The sequence below is a fragment of the Perna viridis genome, chromosome 1 (genome assembly GCF_037379345.1).
Source record: "Perna viridis isolate PV_CMFRI_1.1 ecotype Kerala chromosome 1, ASM3737934v1, whole genome shotgun sequence".
NCBI classification, from domain to species: Eukaryota; Metazoa; Mollusca; class Bivalvia; order Mytilida; family Mytilidae; genus Perna; species Perna viridis.
Window position 1 is genome coordinate 22,215,809 of NC_142445.1, and position 26,272 is coordinate 22,242,080.

Here is a 26,272-nt window from a genome sequence, read left to right on the forward strand (position 1 = left end):
AACAAGGGTTTGGACACTATATTGCACAAAATTTTAAATCCAATTAAACATGATTAAAATCAAACCAAAAATAAAAAAGTTTGGTATGGTCTCTTTGACCCCTTATTATTACTTATAACTGGAAACTATAAGAAGATATCTGAAATCTGATTGAAAAATGCAGGCAGGGATTTTTATAAGGAATCCAATAAACAAATTTGGAAATTGGATCAAAAATAAAAAAGTTGAAATTTTGGGGCATTTTTTTTGCCCAACTTTGACCACCTATAACTTGGAAACAGTTCATAACCCATAAAATCTTGGGCTGACAGAACAACTATGCACACAGAGAGCATTAGATACTTTTTTTTCTTTATTGATCCATTAATGCAAAGTATATTTCAAAAACTTTAACAGCATAATTAAGTACAAACAATAAAGCCTCAAACACATTACATAATAAAATTAAAATTATCCTGTCATGTCATACATTTACGACTATCCTGATAAAAATATTGGTTTTAAGGTAAAATTGTATAAATATCACAAGTTATGAAGTTAAATTAGACTCAATATCATTCTTAGAAAACACATATTTTTATACTTAACAATTCACATTGAATAAAATATTTCATAGTATACAAAAAGAAATATTTCAGAGACATATATAAGAAAATGTATTCATGAAAAAATATTTACAAATATAATAATTGTGAGCAAGGCTCACTTGCTGATCCCCCTCCTCCCCTCCCAAACAATAAACCATATACGAAACTCTACAAGTCATTCAAAAGGAAAAACACAATAGGAGGTGCACATTGGCATCATGCAATAAAAAAATTTTGAAACTTTCATCGAATTCCATTCAATGGTTTGATAGAAAGAGTAATCAAGAGAACCAAGATTCTAGCTGAAATCCAAATGTAATCCAGGGACAAAGACCAGACATGGAAAACAGACATACACAACAAAGAACATAAAGTAACTAAAATAATACATACAAAGTAACAAAAGTTAATGAGCAACTTGGACTCCACTAAAAACTGGGAGCATGGACAAGGTGCACCTGTAGGGTAAGCATCCTCTGCTTTTCTAAAAACACCCGCTGAGTTGCTCATAAAAAGACAAGTCCGAGGTAGACGAAAGAGACAAGGAACACTATGGCATGTTGAACAAATCAGTTTTCATGCTGCAGATGGATACACTGTAATGATCCACAAGTTCATGATGATGACCATAAAAATGAGACCATAAAAGTTGCTGATTATAACTGTGGACAGATGAACAGACAGACAATATGACCCCTATATATCTCCCACTTTTCAAGGGGGGACAAATATATATCAATTCTACTTCAGGTGATATGGTTGAACTTACTTCTCTACGTGAAAAGGAATCATTTAGAATTTCAACAAGCAAGCTTTAGAGAGCATATTAAAATCTTAATTTATTCATTAAAAGATAAAAAAAATAAATCAAAGATAAGTTCTTCCAATGAAATGTGTAGAGGAAACTTGGAATAATTTTACCATGTGCACAGAGTTAGGAAATAATTTTAATAAAGACTCTAGGCTAATGGAGAATCAGTTTCTCCCATGAAATGTGCTGAAAACTAGGAAAATTTGATCAATACACTGTCAAATGTCGAATGCATTTCAATAACTTCCTTAGTCTTAGAATGGAAAAAAATGTACAATAATTTGTCAAATAGCAAAGATATACTAATTGAAAATCATGAGATTCTTTGCTTGCAGGAGATCTATTAAAGACTGATACTTGAAACAATTTTCTACTGCTACAAAATGTACTGCCAGTCAATAGAAATTTAAGTTCCATTTTTTTCAGAACTCATTAAACAGTGACTTCAACAACAGTTTCTAAGTCACCACTTTCTGATTTCACCTTGTAGATTTTTATATCTGGTTTTGGGTTACTCTCTTCTGTTTCAACTACAGGTATCTTTACATCTCCTGTTTTAACTACTGTTTTTGTTTCACCAGTTTCTGTTTTAATCAAATTCACTTGACTAAGAGTGTCTGTACTTACAGTACTAGAATGAGATTCAATTTCACAGTATTCACTTTTAACTACCTTAATAGGTAGTTCAAATAGTTTGTTTTCAGGCTTGATAACTTTCATACAGGTAGCAGATTCAGTTGTACTGGTACTTAAATCGTAGTCAGACTTAGAGATTTCAAATGTGTTACTTGCCTCCACAGTATCATTGTCGACCATTCCTTTAGGATAAGATATGTTACTGTCATTTATGGCGACTTCTGTATCAGAATTAGTCTTGCTTAATTCTGTTTTAAGATCTTTTGGTTCTAGACTTTCTTCCATATTTTCTATTTTATCAAATTTGGCAACAGATTTAATTTTGTGATCTTCCAGTTCCACTACATGTATTTTTACATTGCATTCTTTTTCATTCATCTCTGTTTTATTATAAGCTTTACTATAGTCTATTTTACCAACTGTAGAACAAATTTCCAATGGTTGAGTTTGCATTATTCCTTCATTCTGTTTTGTCTTATCACCATTTATTTTCAAGATTTCTACAAAAATTTCTTTTTCATCAGAACCAAATTTAAATTCTGATTTTCCTTCTTTTGTTTTAAAATGAAGGTTTCCTTTTCCTAGATTAACTTCAGGGTATCCTTCTGCTGAGTTAATTTCAGGACATCCTCCTCCTAATTCAATATTGGATTCTCCTTTATTCTGTCTTTTATCACTGGCCTCTTTTTCTTCACTTTGTTGTGTCTCCATCACTGCAATATCACAACTATCATTATTAGTGTCACAGCTTGAATGGTAACTTGCTTTCATACTGGCTTCAGAATTGTCACACGTAAGAAGAATATCAGTTTTATTTTGTTGACAAGAATCTATTTCAAAGTCATCAGATTTCTCCTTATTTTTTAAGCCTGGACATGTTTTATTGACATGATCTAATGCTACCTTCTGATAGATGAAAGATTCACCACAACAGTTGCAGCAAAAGTATGTGTTGATACTGTAAGCCATCTTTGGTTTAATATCTGTAGCCAGCAACTTTTTACAAGAATTAGCACAATGTAGTTTAGCCTTAATTTCAGTTTCAAAAGAGGTCTTGCAGCCATTGCAAGTAAATACAGTTTGATAATTGAGACTTTTAATCTGCATGACAGTCTCCCTGATATCTGACCTGCAAGGACATTTGATTTTTTCATCCTTGTGCAAATATGCATTTACCTTTCTTTTCCTATCAACTTCCAAAAGATCTAGGCTGTTAGCTTGATGTTCTGTACACATTTTAAGAACAGAACCCTTTTTATTTGTATTTAATGACAAATCTTTTTTCCATTCCTTGAACGGCAAAATATGAGGACCCTCTTTCCTGCCTTTTGAGGCCAAGGCAGGTAGTACCACAAATTTTGATTCAGTTTTAGTATTAGCGGTCTTATTAGATTGAAATACATTATGCCCAGTGTACCTGCTCTTTTTTCCATGGTTTAGCTTTTTAGTACTTGAAGCTGCCTTAGTTGGTGTCTTTGATGATGGTTCTAGCTGTTTACTTTGTCCAACTGAGATCATAGTATCATAATCTTTAGCACTTTTTCTTTCACTTCTTGCACATTTACTGATAGGAACTTTTCCATGGTCAGTTGAAGTAGTGTTCTCTTCTAAATCAAAACCAAAATAGTTCTTGGCAGAGAACTTGTCTTCATCGTCCATGGCAATATTGTGTTTCGTTGTTCACATTTAAGACAGATATAAACCTCTGAAAAGAGAGAGTTAGTTTTATTAGATTTAACTCTGATGGTATTGCATATACAGTAAATTATGCCAAGTTGCAAAAAAAAAATTAAAATGAATGTGCAACAGCATGGTAAAAAATTATTTGATTGAACCAAATGAAAGCTTTTTCCGCATCTTATCTCTCTCTTATCTTCTCATAAACACAAAAGATCAGATACAGAGAAAAGTTCATAAAACAATTATCAACATCAACTAAACTGAAAAGGAGAAAGGCAAAAAGGAAATTACAATGCCTAAATGTGTAGACTCAAAATGAAACAATTAAGAAGACTGACAATTTTGACTAATGAGTAGGTTGTCTAGGAGCAACAACTTAAGACATCCACAGAAGACTTAGACACACTAGAACAACTTTTTGTGAATTAAGGAGGTAGACCTAGGGTAAGGGGCATAACTCATGAAATCAGTCATATGTTTGTATCATATTCAATTTCACCAAAGCCTCTCAAGCCTTCATTTGAAGCAGAATAACATGAATCCATTTGAAAATGAAAGTTAATTAGATGCTTACATAAGATCAATGTTAAATGCTGAATACAAACATTCCAATGACTTTTAATAGTTGTGTCCCTTACCCTAGGTCTACCTCCTTAAGTAAGATATGGTATAATGGACAAACTAACAGAAAGACAAAGTAACTTAGTAATCATAAGAACTATTTAGTTCCTGGAGTCGAAAAATATAGGTTTATTTCATTTATAATGTATATATCAGGAAATTTTCGTGTTGACTTTTTCTGCAGTTCGAGATGGAAATTAGCCAGTTTAATTTTCGCTGTGTTTAAATTTCATGTCTTTACAAAACATACACGAATACTTCCCTGTATAAATAAACGTTCTAACTTATAAGATTTCCAGAAAAAGAGAGTTACTTCATAATAAAGATAAATGAACCAATTTTATCGACGTGTGAAAATAGAATTGTCTTTGGGGCACTGTAAGGGCATTTAAATTAATCGGTAATGTGATCTTTTGTTTTAATCCAGATGATTAAATAGCATGCTCTATTCATATATTGCAAATATGCCCAATCTAGACGCTATCCTTGGTAGGAAAGATGCATAATTAAGTCCTTTCATGAATTTATATCCGTGGTGCCATATGTTATCTTTTAATCAATTTTATGACCTACATCCAAGCTTATGGAATAAATACTGGCAATTCTTTTATTATTCAAATTAATTCCTAATTAGGGTGTCATAATGTATTGTTAAATAAACAATATTAAGACAAAAGAACTGAGGGGAAAGGCAATATAATGTTTTAACACCGATTTCCTGATGGATTAGTCCTTTTTGAAAGATAAAATATGCCTACATTTAAAGGAAATTTACGCTGGGTCTAATTTTAGCTAAAAAAACAGATTGCCCTTTACAAAGTATAATATTGCACAAGCTTCCGAAAACCATTTATACATAAATTTGATGCTAAAGCTATTATGCTTGACAACTTCTCCTTTACGGTAAGTTTGATAACACAAAACTGAAAAATAAATTTAAATTGGTCTTCAGTTTTGAATGCTTTTTTAAGAAATTCTGCATAAAAAATAAATAGAGAACAAGACTTACAAGCCTTATAAGCTTGAAGTCATCCAATTAACATGAATTGTGTAAAGTCACATTGGAATACCAGTTATCAATGATTTGAAGTTCACTTGAAATTATTTGTTTTACAAATTGTATTAAATTTTTAACCAGAGTTTTATCCCTAGGGCAAAAGGAGAAAAGGAGACAACCTCTAAATCCAAGTGAGGTGCACTTTAATCATTTCTAATGTTCATTACATAACAAATACATTCATTTACACCTTCCTTCAACAACTATTTTAATTAATATACGAATAATAACTATAAATATATCATGCAAAATTACATAGGGCAAACACAGGACAGGATAAAATTACTGATGCAAAACAATTTTGGGTTACCAGACTCAATCTGACCCTAACATGTCATTATCCAAATAATGAAAAAAAGAGGAGGGCTGTACGGAAATCAGAACTATACTGATACACCGAGTTACATCAATAATCTTAGTCCAAATAATTGTACCATCTTAGGAGACTAATTTTTATATTATATGGTCCCATCCATAAACATCAGATTAAAAAAGGCAGTGGTTGCTCATCTATGCATTCATGGACAGGTAGTCTCTGCAGGCTAATGATCCACACATCTGGTTTTAGTAAATAACATACGAAAATATTGATTAATGATTTCCCAAACTGTGTTAACTGAACAGTTTTTTTTACAGCATACAGCTTGTTAAGAGACCACCTGTGCTAAACATTGTATATATTATTTTACTATAAATCATAAGATGCAAAACCATTACAAATATTTATTTCATTTATGAAATGTTTTCAAAAAGCATTGACCAACTATTTATTCTGTGAGTATTTAAAGTACTATAGTATTATTACGACAACTATAAAATGTAAAAATTTTGTATGTTAATCTTTACTTTGTTCATAGTAAATTTAGAAATCTCATGTGAAATTGGTTTTATTGCATATCAAATATATTCAATTGCAAAACAAGAGAGAGAACCAGGGACATTCCTAGTTGGCACTGTACCATTTTCTTGTTAGCCTTTGATTTATGCATATTTCAACTCGGCAGGTGTTTCTAGAAAAGCAGAGGACGCTTACCCTACCAATGCACCTGGTCCATGCTCCCAGTTTTTAGTGGAGTCCAAGTTGCTCATTTACTTTTGTTACTTTGTATGTATGATTTTAGTTACTTTATGTTCTTTGTTGTGTGTGTCTGTTTTCCATGTCTGGTCTTTGTCCCTGGATTACATTCTTTTGATTACCGCTATAACCTTGGTTCTTAATAAATGCTTCTTAATTTTGGTTACTCATGCTAAACTTTATTAGATAACAAATAAAGGAGGTAATATTTCTCTCTGCTGTATGTTGGAGTTTCTTTTGTATAAATGTATATAGTTCTTTTCTTCATAGTTTTTGACGAAGTCTTCCAAATTATCAAAAGTATCAAATATCTGACCCACTTAAAATCTGTCCATTTCTTTTTAACACAAAAATAAAAAACGATAGCGGAATGTATAAAATTTAATTCATTGGAAAAATGTTCAGTTACCACAGTTTGCAAAGTCATCAATCAATATTTACGTAACTGTAAGGATTCCATATGTCATTGATGCAAACCGAATGTGTGGTCGATTTGCCTGAAGAGGCTGCTGGTCCATAAATGCGTGAACTAGCAGCCGGTGCCTTAAATAAATACCTCAACAAACATCATCATCATGAAAAAAAGAAGAGTAAATTGATAGTCAATAACACCGCAAGGAAGTGGAAATCTTGTCAATAAAGATATAGGATGTAAAATATTGCATGATTTAAAAGTATAGAGAAAACACTATTGTTAGTACTTTTTGGTCCGCTTCAAATCGCTGTTCCCTTCGATTCCCCCAACACTTTTGCATAATTCTACTTTCACTTTACAACATCCGGTTTTCGGTTTTCTTTGGTATTTCCATTCTGTATATTCTATAAACAGAATGATAAGATTGTCGAGGATAGCTACAGTTTTGATGTAAGGTTTTACTCATTTATTTGTAATTAGGCCGTGTTTGGTTTAGAATATCCCACACTCTATATACTGAATGAACAAAATATACTATTTGGTTTTGGTGTCCTCGTTTTGGATCAAGAGAAAGTTCTACTGTATTGCCATTGGTCTGTCCACAGGGGCTCGTTACAATTGACTATAGATAGGGAGGTCAGTCAAAATATGAAGTATGTAGAAAATGTACAAGTTTATATTAGTTTGAAAGAGCCCAACAAATGTAACTTTTTGGTGCAAAAATTTTTAAAATCGGTCAAGGGGTTCAAAAGTTATTACAATTTAAAGTTCAAAATTTTGGTCATTTTTCTTGCGAAGGCAATAATGTCACATTTTGGGCACTTCTGTGGCCCACATAAGTCAAACAGGTAAAGAAATTCATACATTGTGTCTTAATCATATAAATAAAGCCATTTCATACTTTGATTTAAGCCATTCAGGAAAATTGTATCTTAGATACAAAGAAAATTACACTTTTTTAAAATCGGCAAAAAAACACTTTGGACTTAGTTTTTTTTTGCTATGTGTCAACAGCATCATGAATTAAAGTGCCATTTTTGGATATTCATATTTGGAAATTGGAAGGTAGTAGAATTCTGATACTTTGCTATTCTTTCAAGAGTAATCCATTAAACAGAAATAAATAAACAAATATTATGTAAAAACCTCTGATTTGTTTTTCATTGGAATCAAAAACGCTGCGGCAGACCCCCTTTTTTTTATATGCGTTTTTTCAACAAAAAAATACATTTTTGCTTACTAAGAATTCAAAAAAAATATTTAATTTTTTCTGTCACTTGTTTTGTGTGGCAATAAAGTTGCTTGACTTGAAAAATCATGTTTTTCTGCTCAAAAAAATTTTTTGAGGTAGAAAATTTACATTTTAGGGTAAATTTTAGAGCTATTTTCAGTGCAAAAAATGGCGAAAGGTCAGACAGAAAAAGACATTTTGAATTTAAAAGCAGTTTTTAGCACATGACAGTTATTGTTATTGTGATTAAATATGTAAAAACACATTTTTATCAAGAAATAATTGAATTATATTTAAAAATCAACAAGCAAATGTTGAAAAATGGGGGTAAATCGAACATTTTTGAAAATTTCAGATTTAAAAAAAAAAACGCATATTTATGCTAATATTGATCAAAATATCAACCTACCATATACTTATGTGGTACCATTTTAAAGCTTAGAATCTAAGCTATCACATGAAGATACTTTCATCTTATTTTGCTATAAAATGTTTAATGTGGATGAAAATTTGTTAGGCCTATACCTTAAATGAAGCCAGACGATAATCAAAATAAACATACATTTTTGCTGCAAAAAGTGGCAAAATAATATTATATCAAGGTCTGGTCAATTCTAAGATTCCTAATGTAGTCTTGTAATGTTTTCTTGTTTAAATAGGGTCTTTAAACATAATAATAATCTCATGATTATGTTAAAATTGAATAAAATTTCAAAAACAAATGCTGTTTTCCCAAGAAATTGAGAAAATTTTTATGAATACATTGACTTGAACCAATGCGCATCCTTTCACTATGGAACTTTGAAGCCCTAGCTGTTTCCTCATGTGTACTATTATGTACATTAAATGATAATAAACAAAATATCATCATTTGATTAAATTTAATGAACTTTTCGAAGTTTCCATTTCAGGCCAGAAGGGTTTCTTCACCAGGATCTACTATGTCTGCCAAATCTACAAAAGAGATTATGTACATAAGGACATTACACCTATTAACATCATTTACCTTATCAATTTACTTACAGTTAGTTTACTTTCTATTAAATCATAATCTGGTTTGCTAACAATCTGAAAAAATGTAAAACTTTATTTGATGTTGGTTGCTCACAAAGCGGTTGACAAAAGATGTGGCGAGGAGTTAAAAACACCAAACTTCCTTTTCCAGAATAATTATCTTCATTTCAAAACAAGAAGATTGTTTTATAAGGTTATATTAATGTTATGTTAAATAACTTAATATGAATAATTTCGCTGCGTGATCCGTCTGGTTCTTCTATCAAGTGTTGAACTCTCTTACCAATCAGGTTATCAGGTTCAAGTGTGTCTGGAACTACCCTACTTACTGTACCCCATATGGTCCTACCTCAGACAGCCCATATTCGTCTCATAGCATAGCCCACTTTGCTCCTCAGGCCATCTGAAATAAACAAGTAGTGGAATTCAATGAATATGTACTGTGAAGCAGTTTTAAAGCAGAGTCTAAACACAAAACTAATCGACAGTTCTTGTAAGTAATATATGATTCAAATGTAAATGCTTATTTGTTACCATAATTAAAAGACTCAAAAGTTTTACTATTAAAATAAATAAAGCTACTAAACTAAATCAAAGTATAAAAACTAACTTACCATAAATTCGAAACATCTCCAGAACTCAACAAAATGAAACTAAAATGATGAAAAACAAACAGAAAATAAAACTAAATCATAATAAAATTTACATCAGTGTTTACTTTTTATATGACAAAATAAAATAAATATTTAGGCAGCCTGTTTACTAATACTTTCTTCTGAAATAAATCAATAATTAGAAGAAAAAACATAGTACAAGTATGTTTCATATACATACAACAAAAGATTGGTATTATGAGTCAATCAATGTGATCCTAAAAAGGCAAAAAAAAAATTAAACCATAATTAATTAAAATTTAATGATAAATAATGTATATTACTAGGATTTTAAACCTTTTCCAAGCAATTGTACATGTATATGAATATTAAATAAGTAGAGCATCTACAATCCTCTAAAAAATGAATATGTAAGTTAGCTGTTAAAAATTGTACAATATGAATATATAAAGTAAACTTAAGAAGATGCAGGTCATATGTAAAATATGCAATTGCCACATATATAAATCTCATCAAATAAGTTCTATTTATCAAGTAAAGTACAAGCAGGGCTACATGATAATTGTTCTAATAAAAGTCATAATTAATATATATTAACTGATAAAATGAAAACCAGAAAAAAAGTTGTGTATCATTTGAAGAAGCAATTTAAGGTTGATTTTTTTTCTACATATGATAATTTTGGATAAATAAAACAGTTAAAATAAATATAAAGAAGGTTTATGCTTAAACATGTGAGTTTCATATAAATTGGGCACTACATATAAATTAAAATTGAATTATCAAGAAAATTAAATGCAATATGTGCAAATTCTCCCAACCAATAGAAAAAAAGCAAGGTAAAATACAGAGACTTCCGATAATATAGGAAAGTCGATAAAGTCCGAAAGATTTTGAATGGATTGCAATCAAACGTTGGGAGAATTTACTTCATTACATATTCATCGTTTAATAAAAATGTTATGGAAACATATTCCAACTAATGCTAAATGAGTGTAATCTTTTTTAAATCAGCTCATACAGAATCAAACGAAAATCAGACCTTCCAAGAAGGTGAATATAGTTTTTAAGCTTGCAGATGATAAAAGGTCATTCTAGAATTTGACCTTACGGAAACAGGGCGATTAGGCTTATATTAGACATAATTTAGGTACTTACCGTAAGTGATTGGCCTCCATGGCCTAGGTCCATCGTTGTCTGCACCACCAGTCAAAAATCCGTCCAGAAAACAGTCGGTAAAAGGCATTTATCCACGAGTGTTCGAAAATCTTAACAGAAGCTATGGCGGATCAGTAACATCCGGTTAGCAAGAACGATAACCGGTCCCGCTTTAATTTTTGTGAAAACCACGCCCTGACCACCCTAATATCCAATCGATTCCGCAAGCTATTATTGTTTTTCTTCTGAAACCAGGGTTACGGATGGACGCAGATAGGATTAAATTTTCGGAATCCGACTGTCAGTGCATTCCGGGTACGCAAAAACTATTTTTTTTCAACATGTTTTTCCTTAAAATTACGTAAAAAATATGTTTTGTAACCAAAAAATTAGCCTGACAACCGGATTATCAAAATTGAAGATATTTCCAAAAATTTAAGCCATAAATGAAGAAAATCGGTCCAGTAATAGCTTGCGGAATGAATTTTGAAATAGGTATGATCTTTGACACATAGTTTTTCAGGCGGCCATTTTTCTCAAAGTATCGTCACTTCAAACGTTTGTACCAAATGACCATCAACTCCAATAACAATTAAAGTTGTATATTTAGAAAGAGAAATGTCTCATCTTCAATTACATATATTTTTTATTGTCATGCAATGGATTTTTAACCATTTTCTAACGTGTTAAAGTTGACTCAAAATTGAGAATTTTGCTCTCGCAAGAATATCGATAAACGCACTACCGACCTCCCTACTATAGATCAGAAACTTTATCAGGGCCCCGTATATAACAACTCAACAATTTTTTGTATTGTTATATATCATATTTTCAGATCTATATATTACTTTTTCTGATGCAGTTCAGTATAGTTTCGCTTTTTACCCTTTGACCTTAAAGACGCTCTTCCATTGAAACAAAAGTCACTTGATCGCAATTGTTTCCCGATGCACCTAATACTGATTACTTAGTGGCGTTAACAAAAAAAACGGTACTGAAAGGGAACTTTGCAGTGCTTATAAAACTTGCATATTTAGTTTAGGACTACTGAAATAACAGAAACCTAATACCTTACACTTCAGCAAAACAGTGATGGACATATTATTTAATATATTTTCAACTCACAGGAGTTTCTTATGCTCATCTCATTGAAAAAATATTAAATATTCTAATAATATCACATACCCTATATTACACCCTGAGACCTATATTGCACCCCTTCACAAACCACCCTTGAAATATGGTTAAAATGTATGATAAAATGAACAGGACATTTCAAAATCTGTATCACATGCAATATCAACCCTCGACCTACATGTATATCACTGCTGGTGGCCCTTGAGGTGATTAATAGGATAATTAATTGGAAAGAGTGAATAACCAAAACATCATCAGGAGTACCGAAGAACACCTAGATTTAACAAGTGTGCGGAACTTGTTCCACACTCTAGTTAAATCCTCAAGCGTTCTTGGCATGAGTGATCATATTTTGGTTATTCACGATAACCAATTGATTATCCTATTTATAATATATATTTTCGTCATAATTTATTTATATTTTCAGCATGAATTTTAAATTCTGTGATTTGTGGATTGATATCAAAGTTGTGACATTATTGCAGAAGAAAGTGCGAGAATGAAATTACCAAATTTATTTCACAGTGTGAATTATCGAAATTTATTACACCGGGAATATTCGATAAAACACTGCTATCTTTATAATAAATAAGAGTTTCGGGTTGATACAGCATGTGATACAGATTTTGACATGTAATATTCAGTATATAATGGGGCCCTGATTATGTTTATGACCTATATTGTCAATTGTAACAAGCCCCAGTGGTCTGTCTAAGCTTAACAGGTAATAGGAGAGTTTTTTTGTGATGTCATCACTTACAGGTCTATGATTTGGTTTTGGTTGGCAAAAAATCCATTGAGGGGCATGGGACATCAACTTTAAATCATCATAACTTATTAATTTTTAAGATAATTGAAAAATTCTTTTGGTTTCCTAAACTGATGAATTCTATCTATGGAATTTTTAAATAAATATTATATGAACACAAAATTTTGATAATAGTTTTATACAAAAATAGAGGTTTACATATAAATATCATTACAAATTTATTTTTTAAAGTAAAAGAATTATAAATTCACATACAAAAAAATGAATTATTTTAGCTATATGAAACAGTTTACAGAACCGACATTGGATATAAAATAACAAAGTTATGAAGTTTTTAAAATTGGGATTCTAATCTAATTGAAATTGTCAATTGTTCATTTGCAAACCAATTTGACAGCTAATGGTATGCAAATTATTGAGTATGACATCACAAATGAGATTGATAAACTCTCATGTAAGGTATTGGTGTGCATCCCTGAAAATTTTTACCCAGCCCATTCATGTACTGGTATTCTGACAATGAAAAATGACACCCATTACATGCATTAATGTAACCTATTTCTGTATCTACATATCATATCAGGATGCTGGTTAGTACATATGACATCGTATCTAAAGAAATAGTTATCATGTCAGAGCTAATTAGGGTTATTGGATCACTTCCTGGTATCAATTTAGCACCAATTGATGTGTAAATCTTTATTTTCTTTGATGATTTCAATATGGTTTGATTGATTGATGTCAAATCAATAACCATGTGTAATTGAAATATTTCATTTGTAAATGTTAACACATATACATCAACTAAAAAGCTCTTTTCATACCGTTGACTGATTGATTGCTGACGGATCGATGACCAATGACCAATCTGATCACAGTTTTGTCATGCAAAACGACATTACATCTGTTTGAAATAAAAGAAATGTAAAATAAAAGTATGAATTGATGTTTAAATATATTTCATTATGTAAATATTTGTAAAATTGACAAAGAAAATAATAAAAACCTTAAAAAACAGTGACCGCTCTGTCATCATGTGATGCGATCACCAGTTTAATGGATCGGTTTGATAGATCGTTGACTGACCGGAAACTGATCAGTGACCGATGACAGATCACAATTTTTGTTGCACGGATCAGTTCAGGTACTGTATATCACTAATCATAAAAAAATAGACCCATATGGGTCTCACATCTGTACCTACCCATTGAACTTAAGTTCATTAAGACACATTGTTCTGACCCTGAGCTAACTAATCATTACTCAATATCTGAAGTACTACATGTATGTGCTTGCCAAAGAGACAGTGACTGTGAAAGCAGAATTTTGAAAAAAAAATCAAAAATAGTTCAGTTAAGCTAAAATCTGGCAGGGAGTAAAATTCTTCAGCATGATGGTATGGACCTATGCTGAAATTTTCAGAAAGATCCCTTGATGGATGAATGAGTTATGGGTCCTAATATGGATTTTTTCCCCCAAATTTTACATTTCCAACTTTAAAAATCTTCTCCTCTGAAACTATTGGATGGCTTGAAACAAAACTTGGCATGAATGTTCCATAGAACATCTTTAATAATCTGTACTTGGGGATTTTCAATCTTGTAAAAAAAAAAACATAGCCGACTAAAAATAAATCATAGTGGTCAAATTTTAAAATTTTACAGAGTAAAACTGGACCTATGCCAAAATTTTTAGAAAGACCCATTGAGAGATGCATGAGTTATGGGTTCTGAAATGGATTTTTACATTTCCAACTTTGAAAATCTTTGTTATCTTCATCTGCATCCACCAGTAGGATGACATGGCATACATGTTTGTTAAAAATCTCCACACACAGATTATTAAGGATATGCTAACAGTTAGCATATCCTTAATAATCTGTGTGTGGAGATTTTTGATCTGTTGAAAAACATGGCCGACTGCCATTACTAAAAATTGAGGATTTGTGGAAATAACTCAAAAACCAATGGGTTTAACAAAAAATTCATGGGGTAAACTTGATCAGCATGATGAGACAGACCCATGCCAATTTTTTTATAAATATCTGTTGAACGATGTTGGAGTTAAAGTCTAAAAATGACTATAAGATATTTTATTCCTAATATAAAAGTGCGTGGATAACCAAGATGCTCTCTGTTGATAATGTGATTCTTGAAACAATAGTACATTAGGGTCAAGAGTCAAGCTTTAGAAAGCTAGAAAGACTATTTTTGACCAGGTGAATTCAGGCTCTCTAGAACCTCTAGATATGTCTTGTCAACATAATGTTTTTGTTTTTTAAATCAGTTCAATTTTCGTATGACATGTTCTTCTGCTCTAGAGGGCCTCTGATAATGATGCTACAATAAACAGGATAGGAAAGTAGGTGAAGCCAAAGTTTTATATACTGTCAGTGACTGTATATCATCAATTAATATTCCTGTATTGTCAATGCATTTTGGTTGCTCAAATAAAATGATAGCAGTTTAAATGTATTGATACAACTTGGTTTCCAGAAAAAATATTTGTTTCTATAGCCCTGTACTATAGAAAGCTAATGTTTGCTCATTGTAGTACTGCATTGAGTATACTGTAGCATGTTAAGAGTATGCCTTAATGGGGACAGAAATCTATGTATTATGAGCAGTTTTTTAACTTTCACAGTTGGTGATTAAAATCTGTGATACATATATGTAATCAAATCAAAAGTAGGTCAGGTCAAAGTATAGGACCTATCAAACTACTGTTTACTGATAAGTGTTTTAAGGTAAAGGAAAAAGTACCCTCCATTTTCTATAAGATGTTCTATAGGTTTCATGTGCATTCTAAAAATTTCCAGTGACATTAGACTTTTGTAAATACAAGGTACATGTATTTATGCTTGAATTCTTTTTCTTTGACTGTTTACAGTAACACCTGTGTTATACTGTTTACTGGTACATGTATACTAAATACTGTAATATTGATGAAACAGTTAAAAAATTTATAAGTACATTGTCTTGATAATTTATGTATTTTGTGTCATTGTTAATTCAAAGATTTGATATTTTTTATAATGTTCATATTGACAGAAAACATGACTAGATCTTTAATTTGTTTTTTAAATGCATTTCTGAAACAGTTTTGCTTAACAACATGTAAGAAATGATGACAAGTCTCCAAAATTAATGCTGAATGTAATTTATTATTTACAGAATGCTTTGAATTGAGCATTTTGAATTCAAAATCCTATAACTCTCCTCTTAAATTTTAAAGGAGAAGGAGAACCCACAATGCAAAATAGAGCACTCATACTCATTCTTGCATTGTTCACCAAATATTGTTAGACATTTCTATTGTTTTAGGCTATTGTTGACCCATTGGATTTAATTTTATGGGTAATTTTCAATTTTGATGGAGAACTTAATGCCTTCTGATTGATCCTTGAATGTAAATTATTTTGTTTTGATTTTCAGATCTGCATGTAGAAGAACAATGTTTTCTGCGGCAGTCTGTACTGAAATAGGCAAACCATTGGAAATTCAACAGAAAAAGGAGCATGGACTGTCGCCAGATGATGACCAGGTATATTCTGATAGACATTAACCAGGTGTATTTTAGAGGATTGGGTGATGTATACAGGCGAGCAGGTGTACATTTCTTGACTTTTGCTGTTATTATTCTTGAGTCATTGACCTTTTCATATCTGAAAATGAGACAGTGCAATATTTGCTGAACAACTTGAAGTGTACTTTTGCAGAATCAAGCAAGGAAATTTGGTTTGCTGTTAATTTGGGAGCTTTTTGAATTTAAATATCATGTGCAAAGACTGAGTAACAAAGTAAAAAAAAATTTCATTACTCCAAACAAATTATGATTTCTGTTCATTTTAACAATATTTCTGTTGCTATTGAGCATTCAACTTGAAGTTGTGAAAATGCACACTATCCATATAGTTGTAGGATACCCTGCCATTCCTTGGTTTATGTTTGAAAATTTTAAATGTTATCATATTCAGAAACACTAGTACCCATGTTAGTCAGATAAATGTTGTATGAATTGCTAAAGACATTTTTAAATGCATTTCTTCTTGTTAGTTTTATGAACCATTCATATGTAAATTTATACCAGTTTTCACACTTTTTAATGTATATTAAGTTGTTCTTGGGTGGGGACAATATATGTCTTATGGTATTATTTTTCTTTACTGGCCTAATATCAGTTTTTCTTGCTTTTTAGCTCTTCTGAACTGAAGGGTAAAAGATTGCTACAGTCACCCATTTTAGACGGTCAGATAACCAATTTCTGTGTATATCTCAAAACTAAAAAATTTTAAAAGATACTGGAAAAATAATGCAACCTTCCAATTTCTGCTTGAAAAGCTGTATTGACTGTTACATTTTGTTAAATTGTATGACTTCTAATTGGAATTATTTATATGACTTCAAATTGGAGTTATTGTCCTTGGAAGGTCAAATATGATGATTTATTGGGTTTTTAGCTTATTTGTTATACCTTGCAAAGCATATTATATTGAAAGAAATTTTGGGTGCAGGTTGTGTGATGACTCCTTAATAGAGTTGTTGCCCTTGAAAGACCAAATTTGATGAAATTTGTGGTTTTAAGCAAATAACTTGAAAACCATAATTGAAAGGAAAAAAAACTTTTGATCATTGAAATGATCTTTATAACAAAGACAGAAGTCTTTGTAGCGTCCAGATTGAGTGTAAACCCCTTTTTAGAGCTTTTGTCCTTGAAGGACAAAAACTGCAAAATTTTGTAGTGTTTAATAATAGATAGAAATAAACTTTCACTTATCTAAATGATCCTTATCCTTATAACAAGGCCTGTGTTATTCCTCTTAGGGTCCAAGTTGTGTGACAAATCCTTATTAAGAGTTATTTCCCCTTGAGAGGCAAACTAACACAATTTTTGTTTTTGTTATTTTGGTTCTAAATAAAAAAGACAGTAAATATTTTGAAATAACTTGATAAGCAAGGTTGAAGTCATTTCTTTTTAGACTAAAAAAAAAATTCCTTAAATAACTGATATTTTTATGTGGTTTTTTTTCTGCCACTACAAGTGCTTGTTTTTTATAAACAGGTATTAGTTGCCAACAAGTATAGTGGTGTCAACTTTGCTGACATTCTTTTGTGTCTAGGAAAATATCAAGCTATAATGACACCACCTTTTATTCCAGGTTTGTGTGTTTAGATTAATGTCTCATGAATGTCTCACTGTAAATATATTAATTTTTGACGGTATCTTTTATATTTGCTGGTATCAATTTCCACAATTTTAAACAAAAAATATTAGCATTATATTACGTTCAAAATCAGTTTTGTGAGTACTGTTTTTCGTGAATATCTGCCCACCATGAAAATAGCAAAAATTAGAATGTTTGCAGTAATTGAGAATTAAGTTTAGAGGTGTTCAGTGGATATTCTATTTTTATTATGATAGAATAAAGATTGGATATGGTGAAATGCAACAAATGCACCAGCATATGATTTAAATACAAAATGGTAAATAATTTCAGAGATCACCAAAAGTATTTCAACAAGTGTACACACCCCTGTAAGTAAGCGTTGAAAGGTCCTGTCAGGTGTGGTACATAATATTCATATCATACTGTCATTTTCAGAGCTTAGTAGTCTCTTATGATGCTAGATTATTAAGACACATTGATATTATTTACTCCGAGTTATTCAAAGATAAAGTTCATCTTCAAGAGACACTCTCTAATTACTTCATTCAAGCCGTAATGTGAAAAGAGTTGTATGTATTGTTTTCTAGGAAATGAAGTAACTGGAATTGTTGAAGAAGTTGGTAAAAATGTCACAAAGCTGAAGAAAGGAGACAAAGTGTTTGCAATGCCAATGGGAGGTGCTTTTTCTACTCACTGTCTAGCCCCTGAAGAAGTAAGTCAGAATCCTTTAGAATTTTATTATACTCTCAGTCACATGAGATGTACATATCACATGAGGTTTTTAATTTCATAATATATTAAAAAAACACTAAAGAATGCAGACTAGGAAATCTCAGAAACCCTTTGGTTATATTTCAATGTGACTCTTCATGTTGTATCTCTAAAAATAACCTCAAATTTCAAAGTAATTCTCCGCAAAGTTAAAGTTAAGCTTTTCTTCTCATGGTACAAAAGCTCTAATTTAAATTATTTTCTCCTTTAAGCACATTCAATGTTTAATTTTTCTTTCCTTTTCAGTACACATGGAAGCTTCCACCATCAGTGGATCTTAAAACAGGTGCAGCACTGGTTGTTAATTATGGTACAGCTTATCTAGCCTTGACAAGGAAGGCAAATGTACAGCCAGGGTGTGTATTCCTATCTGTAAAAGTACCAGGGCACAGTTTCTTAAAGAATCTTGAATTGAATTTTTTCTTAAATCCATCTTCAACTTAACTTTTGAGTAATCAAATCACTTGAAATTGAAGATTTGAGACAATCTCAATTATTTGAAGGACATCTCAATTTTGAGGTTATTTAATAATGATGAGAAGTTACCCTAGGTACACGTGTACAGCATACCAAAAGTTACAGTACATGAATTTATGTCAGATTGGTGCGTATGTATTTTAATGTTGACATCTTTTTTAGCAATTTTTAAAAGTTTTCATTTGCCGTACAACTTCATTCTCTTTGTCAATATAAAGCAAAGTTTGCTTATTTTTACAGCCATTAAGTAATTCCTTTGCCAGCACTCCACAGTATTGTAGAACTGCCTAATTTTGGTCTTGTAATCTGATGCTTTGTAACATTTATCACTTTAAAAAATTGTCAAGCATCTGTAAATCTATATATCTACAAATAGCTCAAGCCAAGGCCTTCAGGATGCAGTAAAAATTTACTGGAAAAAAATTACCCACAGCATATAGGGTTACCATAGAAACCATGCAAAAATATGCGAAAATTTGCAAAAAAGTTCATAAAATCAGGTTTAAAAATATCAAATTTCCCGCAAAATATCTGAAATTTTTATTTCAATCCCTGAAACTGTTCAAACTTTTCCCTTCAAAAACCCCTTCCTCATATGGGCATCGCCGGTTAGATTTTGAACTATTTCACTTTGTAATCCACTTATTAAATTTAGCATGGTAAAAAATTGACTTACTTTCACTTTCACAATGAAGTCAAATTGTCATTGAAAAAAAGCCCCTTCAACATTGAAAATATATAAAACATTGCAAAATACTTTTAAAAGTCCCCTTTTTTCAGAAAATGTTTTATCAACAATAGATTCTTCATTTTTAATCACTATAGCAACCACTGGTTTCCATTTATGTCATTTTTCATCCCTAGCCAAAAGTGCGAAACTAAACTAAACTAAAAATTTCAGGATTCAGGAAGACAAAGGACATTTGCAAGTTAAAACTATAAAGGCCTTTTAATACTTACATATATTTGAATGTATTTATATCTCCTCCAAAGGAGAGGGGGTATACCATTTTACTCTTGTCTGTGGATCTGCGTTACTGTCCATAACAATTTTTTCTGTCACAGTTTTCTCAAGAACTCATCAAAACTGCTTGAAATTTTAACACATTTTTCCTGTAGGTATGTTTTATGATGTGACCCATTTTTGGAAAGTTTCAACAACAACTTCCTGTTTGTTTATTATCTTACTTTGTATTGTGATTTAAAGCCGGGACGTCACTAGTGAGCCAACACTCACAGATTTCTTGTTTGAAGCTTGACTTGTTTTAATTCTTTTCTAAATGTTGAAATGTGCCCTCTCAAAATTTAATTTTCTTGACACTGCACTATAGAGTAATGTACTTGTTCTCTGTTTGATTATTTCAGTGAGACAGTATTAGTAACTGCTGCAGCGGGAGGAACAGGTTTAGCTGCCGTGGATATTTGTCGGAATGTCTTGAAAGCAGAGGTAATTTATTTTTGTAATTTCTTACTTCATGTAAAATCAAAGACTGAAGTGTTCTAAGTGACTAATTGTCAGATATTATGTCACTGATTTTGGTTTGCTTTCCACATCCAGGCGAGTTCATTACTCTACTAAACTCAACTCCAAATCAATCAGTGATTTTATTTCATTTTCACCATAAACCCTGGCATAGATATACTGGTATGAATGGACTTGGTTCAAAATTTAAATAATCACAAATTTTTAATAGTGAGCTGAAAATTGAAGGTTTTAGATCCATTGATAAAATACATTCATGTTCTAGTCCATTTCACTTCTTTTGACAGATCATACATTTGTGCATTACCAGCAAAATAGATGTATCCTTTTTAGCTCACCTGGCCGAAGTTTATGTGAGCTATTGCCATCACTTGGCATCAGTCATCGTCATTGTCCATTGTTGTTAACAATTTTTCAAAACCCTTCTCCTCTGGCATTACTTGACTGATTGGAACCAAACTTGGTATGAATGTTCCTTGTGGTATCCTTCATAGAACTGATGTGGGGATAGTTTATCCATAAAAAAAATTATGACTACTGTTACTTAAAATAGAACATAGGGGTCAGATAGTAGTTTTTCACATATTTATCCAAAACTGTTAGGTTAAGCCAAATTCTGACTTATGATAAAAGTGCTCAGCATTATGAGATCTATCCATGGTCAAATTTTCGTTTTAATCTGTTAAGCCATGTTGGAGTCATTGCCTTTTTTCAAAGTTTTTTTTTTGTTATTTTCAATATTTCATTCAAAAATCTTCTCCTCTGACACTACTTGACCAAAACCACATCATATGTGTTAAAATAGATGCTTATTGTGGGATTGTCTAAGGGAAGTAACTCTATTTTATAGCTGTTAACATACTTACATTTCTTAATGCAATTCCTCATAAAACATTTAATGGATTTTGATGAAATTCTATGGGAATCTTGAGTAGCATATTTAGATGTGTATGTAGGAAGATTATTATCATTGGATTATTGCAAGGGGGTTGGATTACATGTTACTTCTGATAAGAATGGTCTCCACTTCTTTATGGATTTTCATGAAACTTAACAGAAAAGTCAGGTATTTACAAAAAGGAATATTATTGATTGATCCTTAAAATAGGAGATTATTCAATTAAAGGAATTTAAATATTCAAAGTTCAGATGAAGCAGGGGATTCCTTTTTGTAAGCTTGCTCACAATATTTTTATTTTCTGTATATTTATTGTCCCCTGTAGAAATACTGGTGTTTTAGTGTCTGTCTGTGCCTGTGCCTGTGTCTGTCCATCACACTTTGTGGACACAACTCCTTTGAAACCACTCAACATATTATGATCAAATTTTGTAGGATTGTTAGTCACAAATAAAAACTCACCATATGCATTTGATCATATTATTACACCCCCATTTTGATTTGACAATTTTTACAGGAGTTATGGAACTTTGTTGAATTTGTACATGCTACACTATAGGAACACTTTGTGTAAGCAACTCCCAAGAAACTGCTCAACAGATTAAGTGTAAATTTTGAAGACTGTTAGGCATATGCTGTTGATGAGATTACACCGCAATTTTGATTCCACAAATTTTACAGGAATCATGGGGTTTTTGCTCTTCTTTTTTTGTTTTGTGGTGGCGGGTGGAATATGGCTATGTGTAGCCAATGTAAATTTGTAAGTACAGGTTCACCTCAAAATCAAACAAATAAAGAAAAAGATGATGGTAAGTTGGAGGTTTTTATCAACTTTTTAAATAATCCTAAATCTTTTTAAAAAGTAATGTTTATGATGAAATTACTAATTGGTTGAGAAAGTATTGAAATTGATATTTTAGTTGAGAACAATCCTGCCATTTTGTAAAACTAGTCATTTTTCAGCACATTCCTAACCTCCTTTATTACTTTTATTGGTTCTAAAAGTACTAATGGGACATTCCTAATACATTTACACTATGAAGAAACTCATCAAACAAATCTACCTGATTCTTAGGTAAGCCTGTACTAGAAGATAATGTGTATATTCATATGCTAGTATGTTCATTTTCCAATGGAAAACATGGACTTGGTCAATATGCACAAAATGAAGTGAGAGTATGAATTTCCATAAATTTCTTTTCTTTTTAAGAAAGTGATTGCTGCCTGTGGTGGACCAGAGAAAGGAGAACTGGCTAGGAGGAAAGGTGCTACACATGTGATAGATTACAAACAGGAGAACGTTAGGAAAAAGATTAAACAGATTACAAATGGCAAGGGAATAGATGTTGTCTTTGATCCTGTTGGAGGGGATATGTTTCTTGATTTAGTCAAAAGGTATGAGGAATATTTTGAATGAAGAACAAGTTTATTAATTTTTATAATAAATTGGTTTAACATTATAACATCAGGTTTTTATCAGATATAGATTTACAACTATATGTATACAAACATTCAAGTAATGTCAAATATGTGTGGTAAAATGATACCATTTCAGTGAACACAGAACTAATTGTTCATACCATAAGGCCATGTAAAATTATGTCTGTTTACTTTAAGGTTGAAGTGCATGAAAAAATAGGGTATGTAGATAGGTAAAATCATTTTACTTTTTAAATTATTTTATATAGACACTTATGGAAGGATTTCTTGACTTTATAGTGTTCAACAAAAAATGATAGTAAGCAGCATTTCTTCAAGAAAAATACCAATAAAATGTGCTAGGGTAGGCATCAAAAAATTGGTAGGTAGGGTAACCTTAAACACACATATTTTTTTCTTGGCCTAATAAATCATTCATTAATATCTTATTATTATCATATTAAAAGTAAGTAATATAGGTCAACAAAATACATGAAAATAGTTTGCACTACAATCTGGTAATTACGCTTTGAGAAATTAACATCCATCGTTCAGTGCAGTAAAAAATAAATTGAATGCTATTTTGTGTTGCTGTAATTTTTTGCTATTGTGATAGATATATCATGAAGATTTTATTCTTAATTTTAATTACTTTATCAAGTGATGACTCTTTAATTACCTGAAGACAAACATACACAATGTTTGAGCTATAGATATGCATGAACACAGTAGTTTTCAAAACATTTCATACAAAATAATAGAAAAAATGTAAAATATAATACTAAATAAAGATTCTTATTCAATTTGGGAACTATGTTCATAGTTAGCAATTGATAAGTGTCATTAGAGCATACACATTTAAAATAAAAATTCAGTTGAAATTATAATACTTAGTTTGAACAAACTAAGACTTTGAAGATTTATACCCACAATCAATAACTTTTCCACATTGATTAAATCTTACAAAAATAATTGTTTTTAAAGATGACATGACATTTTTACAAAGTGTTGGACTTTTTTTTTAGTCTTGCTAAGGAGGGTAGAATTTTAACCATAGGATATGCCTCAGGAAAAATCCCAAGTATTCCTGCCAATCTATTGCTGCTGAATTCAGCATCAGTCATGGGCCTGTATTGGGGAGAATACAGACAGTTCCGTGAGAAAGTATTCAAACAGTCAGTTGCAGATGTATTACAGCATGCAGAAATGAACAATATTACACCTCATGTCAGAAGAGAGTTTCCCATCAATAAGGTATATCTGGATTTTTCTCTGAATGTGTGAAAAGAGGAGTAGATCATATTCAATCTGTTAATTACCATATATGGGGTTATTTCGGCAGGTTTAAAATTTTGCGATTTTTAGGCAAAATAGTATGCGAAAAAATTTGCCAATTCTAATTTTGGTGGGTGGTAAGTTGTGCTCTAAGTACCTAAGCCCAGAGTAAATATTTTGCAGAATTTATTTTGGTATTTTTAGACAGACTGCTAAAATACTTAAAATAACACCCCACAAAAATTACCAGCTATAAGGTATTAGATTTATTGTGCCCACCATTGACTGTGCAATTTGACTTTGTTCTGCAATACTATCAAACTGAAGACACATAATGGAATTTTTTTAATTTTTAATTTCATATAGAAGGTTTTTTTACTTTTGATGTAGAAATGGTCTGAATTTTTAAAATTTGTATGGATTTTTAATTTTCTATTTTTTATTTTAAGCTCAATTGTAATATAAATGAAATTGTAAATAGCCCAATGTGTCATAAGTCTAATTGAATGGTGTTTATTTGGTCTTCATGTGTTTTTATAACTTGTATGTGAGTATTATATTGTTGATCAAGTGTGGACTTCAGTAAACTAATTATATTGTATCATTATCATTGAAGATTTGCTTTTGTTATTACTGATTGATTTGTTTATTTCCTCTTTCTATTTCAGGTAAATGAAGCATTCCAGTATGTCTTAGGAAGAGGCTCTACAGGGAAAGTTGTAATAAGTTTGGACAAACAAGAATCTAATCTGTAGTTTTAATTATAACTTTTATTTTATCATTATTCAGGAAAGTGCGGTTTACATTTTAAACCACACCAAATAGTTTTTTTCAAAAATTGTTGTGGAAAAAAAAGATTGGTGTTTCCTGATTTTTAATCGAGTGGTTGAGACAAATCAAATCAGTTAAAGTTTTATTAGGTGACCTCTCAAGGGAGAACAAAATCCTGGTCACATTAGACCGGTTGCCTTTATATACAGGTTAATTTTACATAGAATGTAGTTCATAGAGGTATTTTAATCATTGACTCTTAAGGCAACATGTTTGACAATGCCAGTCAAGTATCAGTCTTTTTTTAGAATCATACAAATATGTGCAATATTACTAAAGAGCAACCAATATTATTTTATTTTTTACACTTTGTACACAACTCTCATATGAATTTTCACCTTAAACTTGATTTGCCATTTTCATTTCTTATCTCCCCTTTAATTGGCTTTTGATTGATGTATGGTGTAATTACTGCAGAATAATTAATAGCAAAAATAACAGTAAAATAAATAACTGTACCATCCAATACAAAAAGTAAAGTGATTAAGATTTTTAAAAATTATTATAGAATGTATTTTGTCAGGGGGAGATAATTTGTGTCAAAGGCTCTCAAAATAAAATAATCAGAAAACTATATATGATGTCCAATGTCAGTCACAATTAAAGAGAAGAGATTTTTTGGTACCACAGTGTCTGAGATGGTTTAAGTGTAAAATATAAAACTTAATCATTTTGCATCAAAAATCATTTTTATAAAACACAAACAAAGGTAAAAGTGCAATAAATTCTATTTTTCTGGTTGCCATATAGCTTAAGTTAATCACATCTGGGATCACAAAAATAATTAACTTCCATGCTAAGTAACCAGTTTTATAACAAGTTTAGAATATATCATCAGAAATATCTTCACAGAAATTCTTGACTTGGTACAGGCTCTAAAAAGTACTTTGACATGATCACAACCCCCCTTAAAATCTGGCCTATGGAAAACATATTACACAATTAAACACACCTAAAAATCTGTTCAAAAAGGTCTGAGTCCCCTGTTACAATGGGAAGGTTGTATAGAGTTACATTTATATTAGTTGTTTTGGGTAAAAGTAATTATTGTGAGTGAGAGAAGTTGATATGCTATATTAAAAGTGTAAATAAGCATTGTTCAGTTTTGTTTTGATTATTCATAATGATCATTTTTATGCAAAGTGC

The 26,272-nt window shown here is 31.1% G+C and overlaps 2 protein-coding genes and 1 long non-coding RNA gene across 7 annotated transcripts; 1 reads left to right on the forward strand and 2 right to left on the reverse strand.

Moving 5' to 3' along the window:
• Positions 1-325: 325 nt before the first annotated feature.
• Positions 326-7,249, reverse strand: LOC148627794 (uncharacterized). The gene is made up of 2 exons (XM_088579149.1): positions 7,169-7,249; positions 326-3,739 (listed from the first exon to the last, which is right to left on the reverse strand). The coding sequence occupies exon 2, from the start codon at positions 3,691-3,693 to the stop codon at positions 1,831-1,833; it is 1,863 nt and encodes a 620-aa protein (XP_088435275.1). The 5' UTR covers positions 3,694-3,739; positions 7,169-7,249; the 3' UTR covers positions 326-1,830.
• LOC148627795 (protein Cryzl2-like) lies at positions 7,235-26,221 on the forward strand. 4 transcript variants are annotated; one of them, XM_088579184.1, is made up of 9 exons: positions 7,235-7,332; positions 16,240-16,348; positions 17,867-17,963; positions 18,560-18,684; positions 18,990-19,099; positions 20,586-20,667; positions 22,812-22,996; positions 24,046-24,274; positions 24,964-26,221. In XM_088579184.1, the coding sequence occupies exons 1-9, from the start codon at positions 7,298-7,300 to the stop codon at positions 25,048-25,050; spliced, it is 1,059 nt and encodes a 352-aa protein (XP_088435310.1). In that variant the 5' UTR covers positions 7,235-7,297; the 3' UTR covers positions 25,051-26,221. The 4 variants fall into 4 exon arrangements, with proteins under 4 accessions (XP_088435310.1, XP_088435335.1, XP_088435328.1 ...); XM_088579209.1 differs by lacking the exon at positions 7,235-7,332 and adding an exon at positions 11,678-11,890; XM_088579202.1 differs by lacking the exon at positions 7,235-7,332 and adding an exon at positions 12,442-12,760.
• Positions 8,978-11,657, reverse strand: LOC148627796 (uncharacterized). Of its 2 annotated transcripts, XR_015921585.1 has the most exons (4): positions 10,900-11,657; positions 9,742-9,780; positions 9,477-9,530; positions 8,978-9,067 (listed from the first exon to the last, which is right to left on the reverse strand). It is a non-coding gene; the product is annotated as an uncharacterized LOC148627796 (long non-coding RNA). The 2 variants fall into 2 exon arrangements; XR_015921584.1 differs by having other exon boundaries at positions 8,978-9,530.
• Positions 26,222-26,272: the final 51 nt, after the last annotated feature.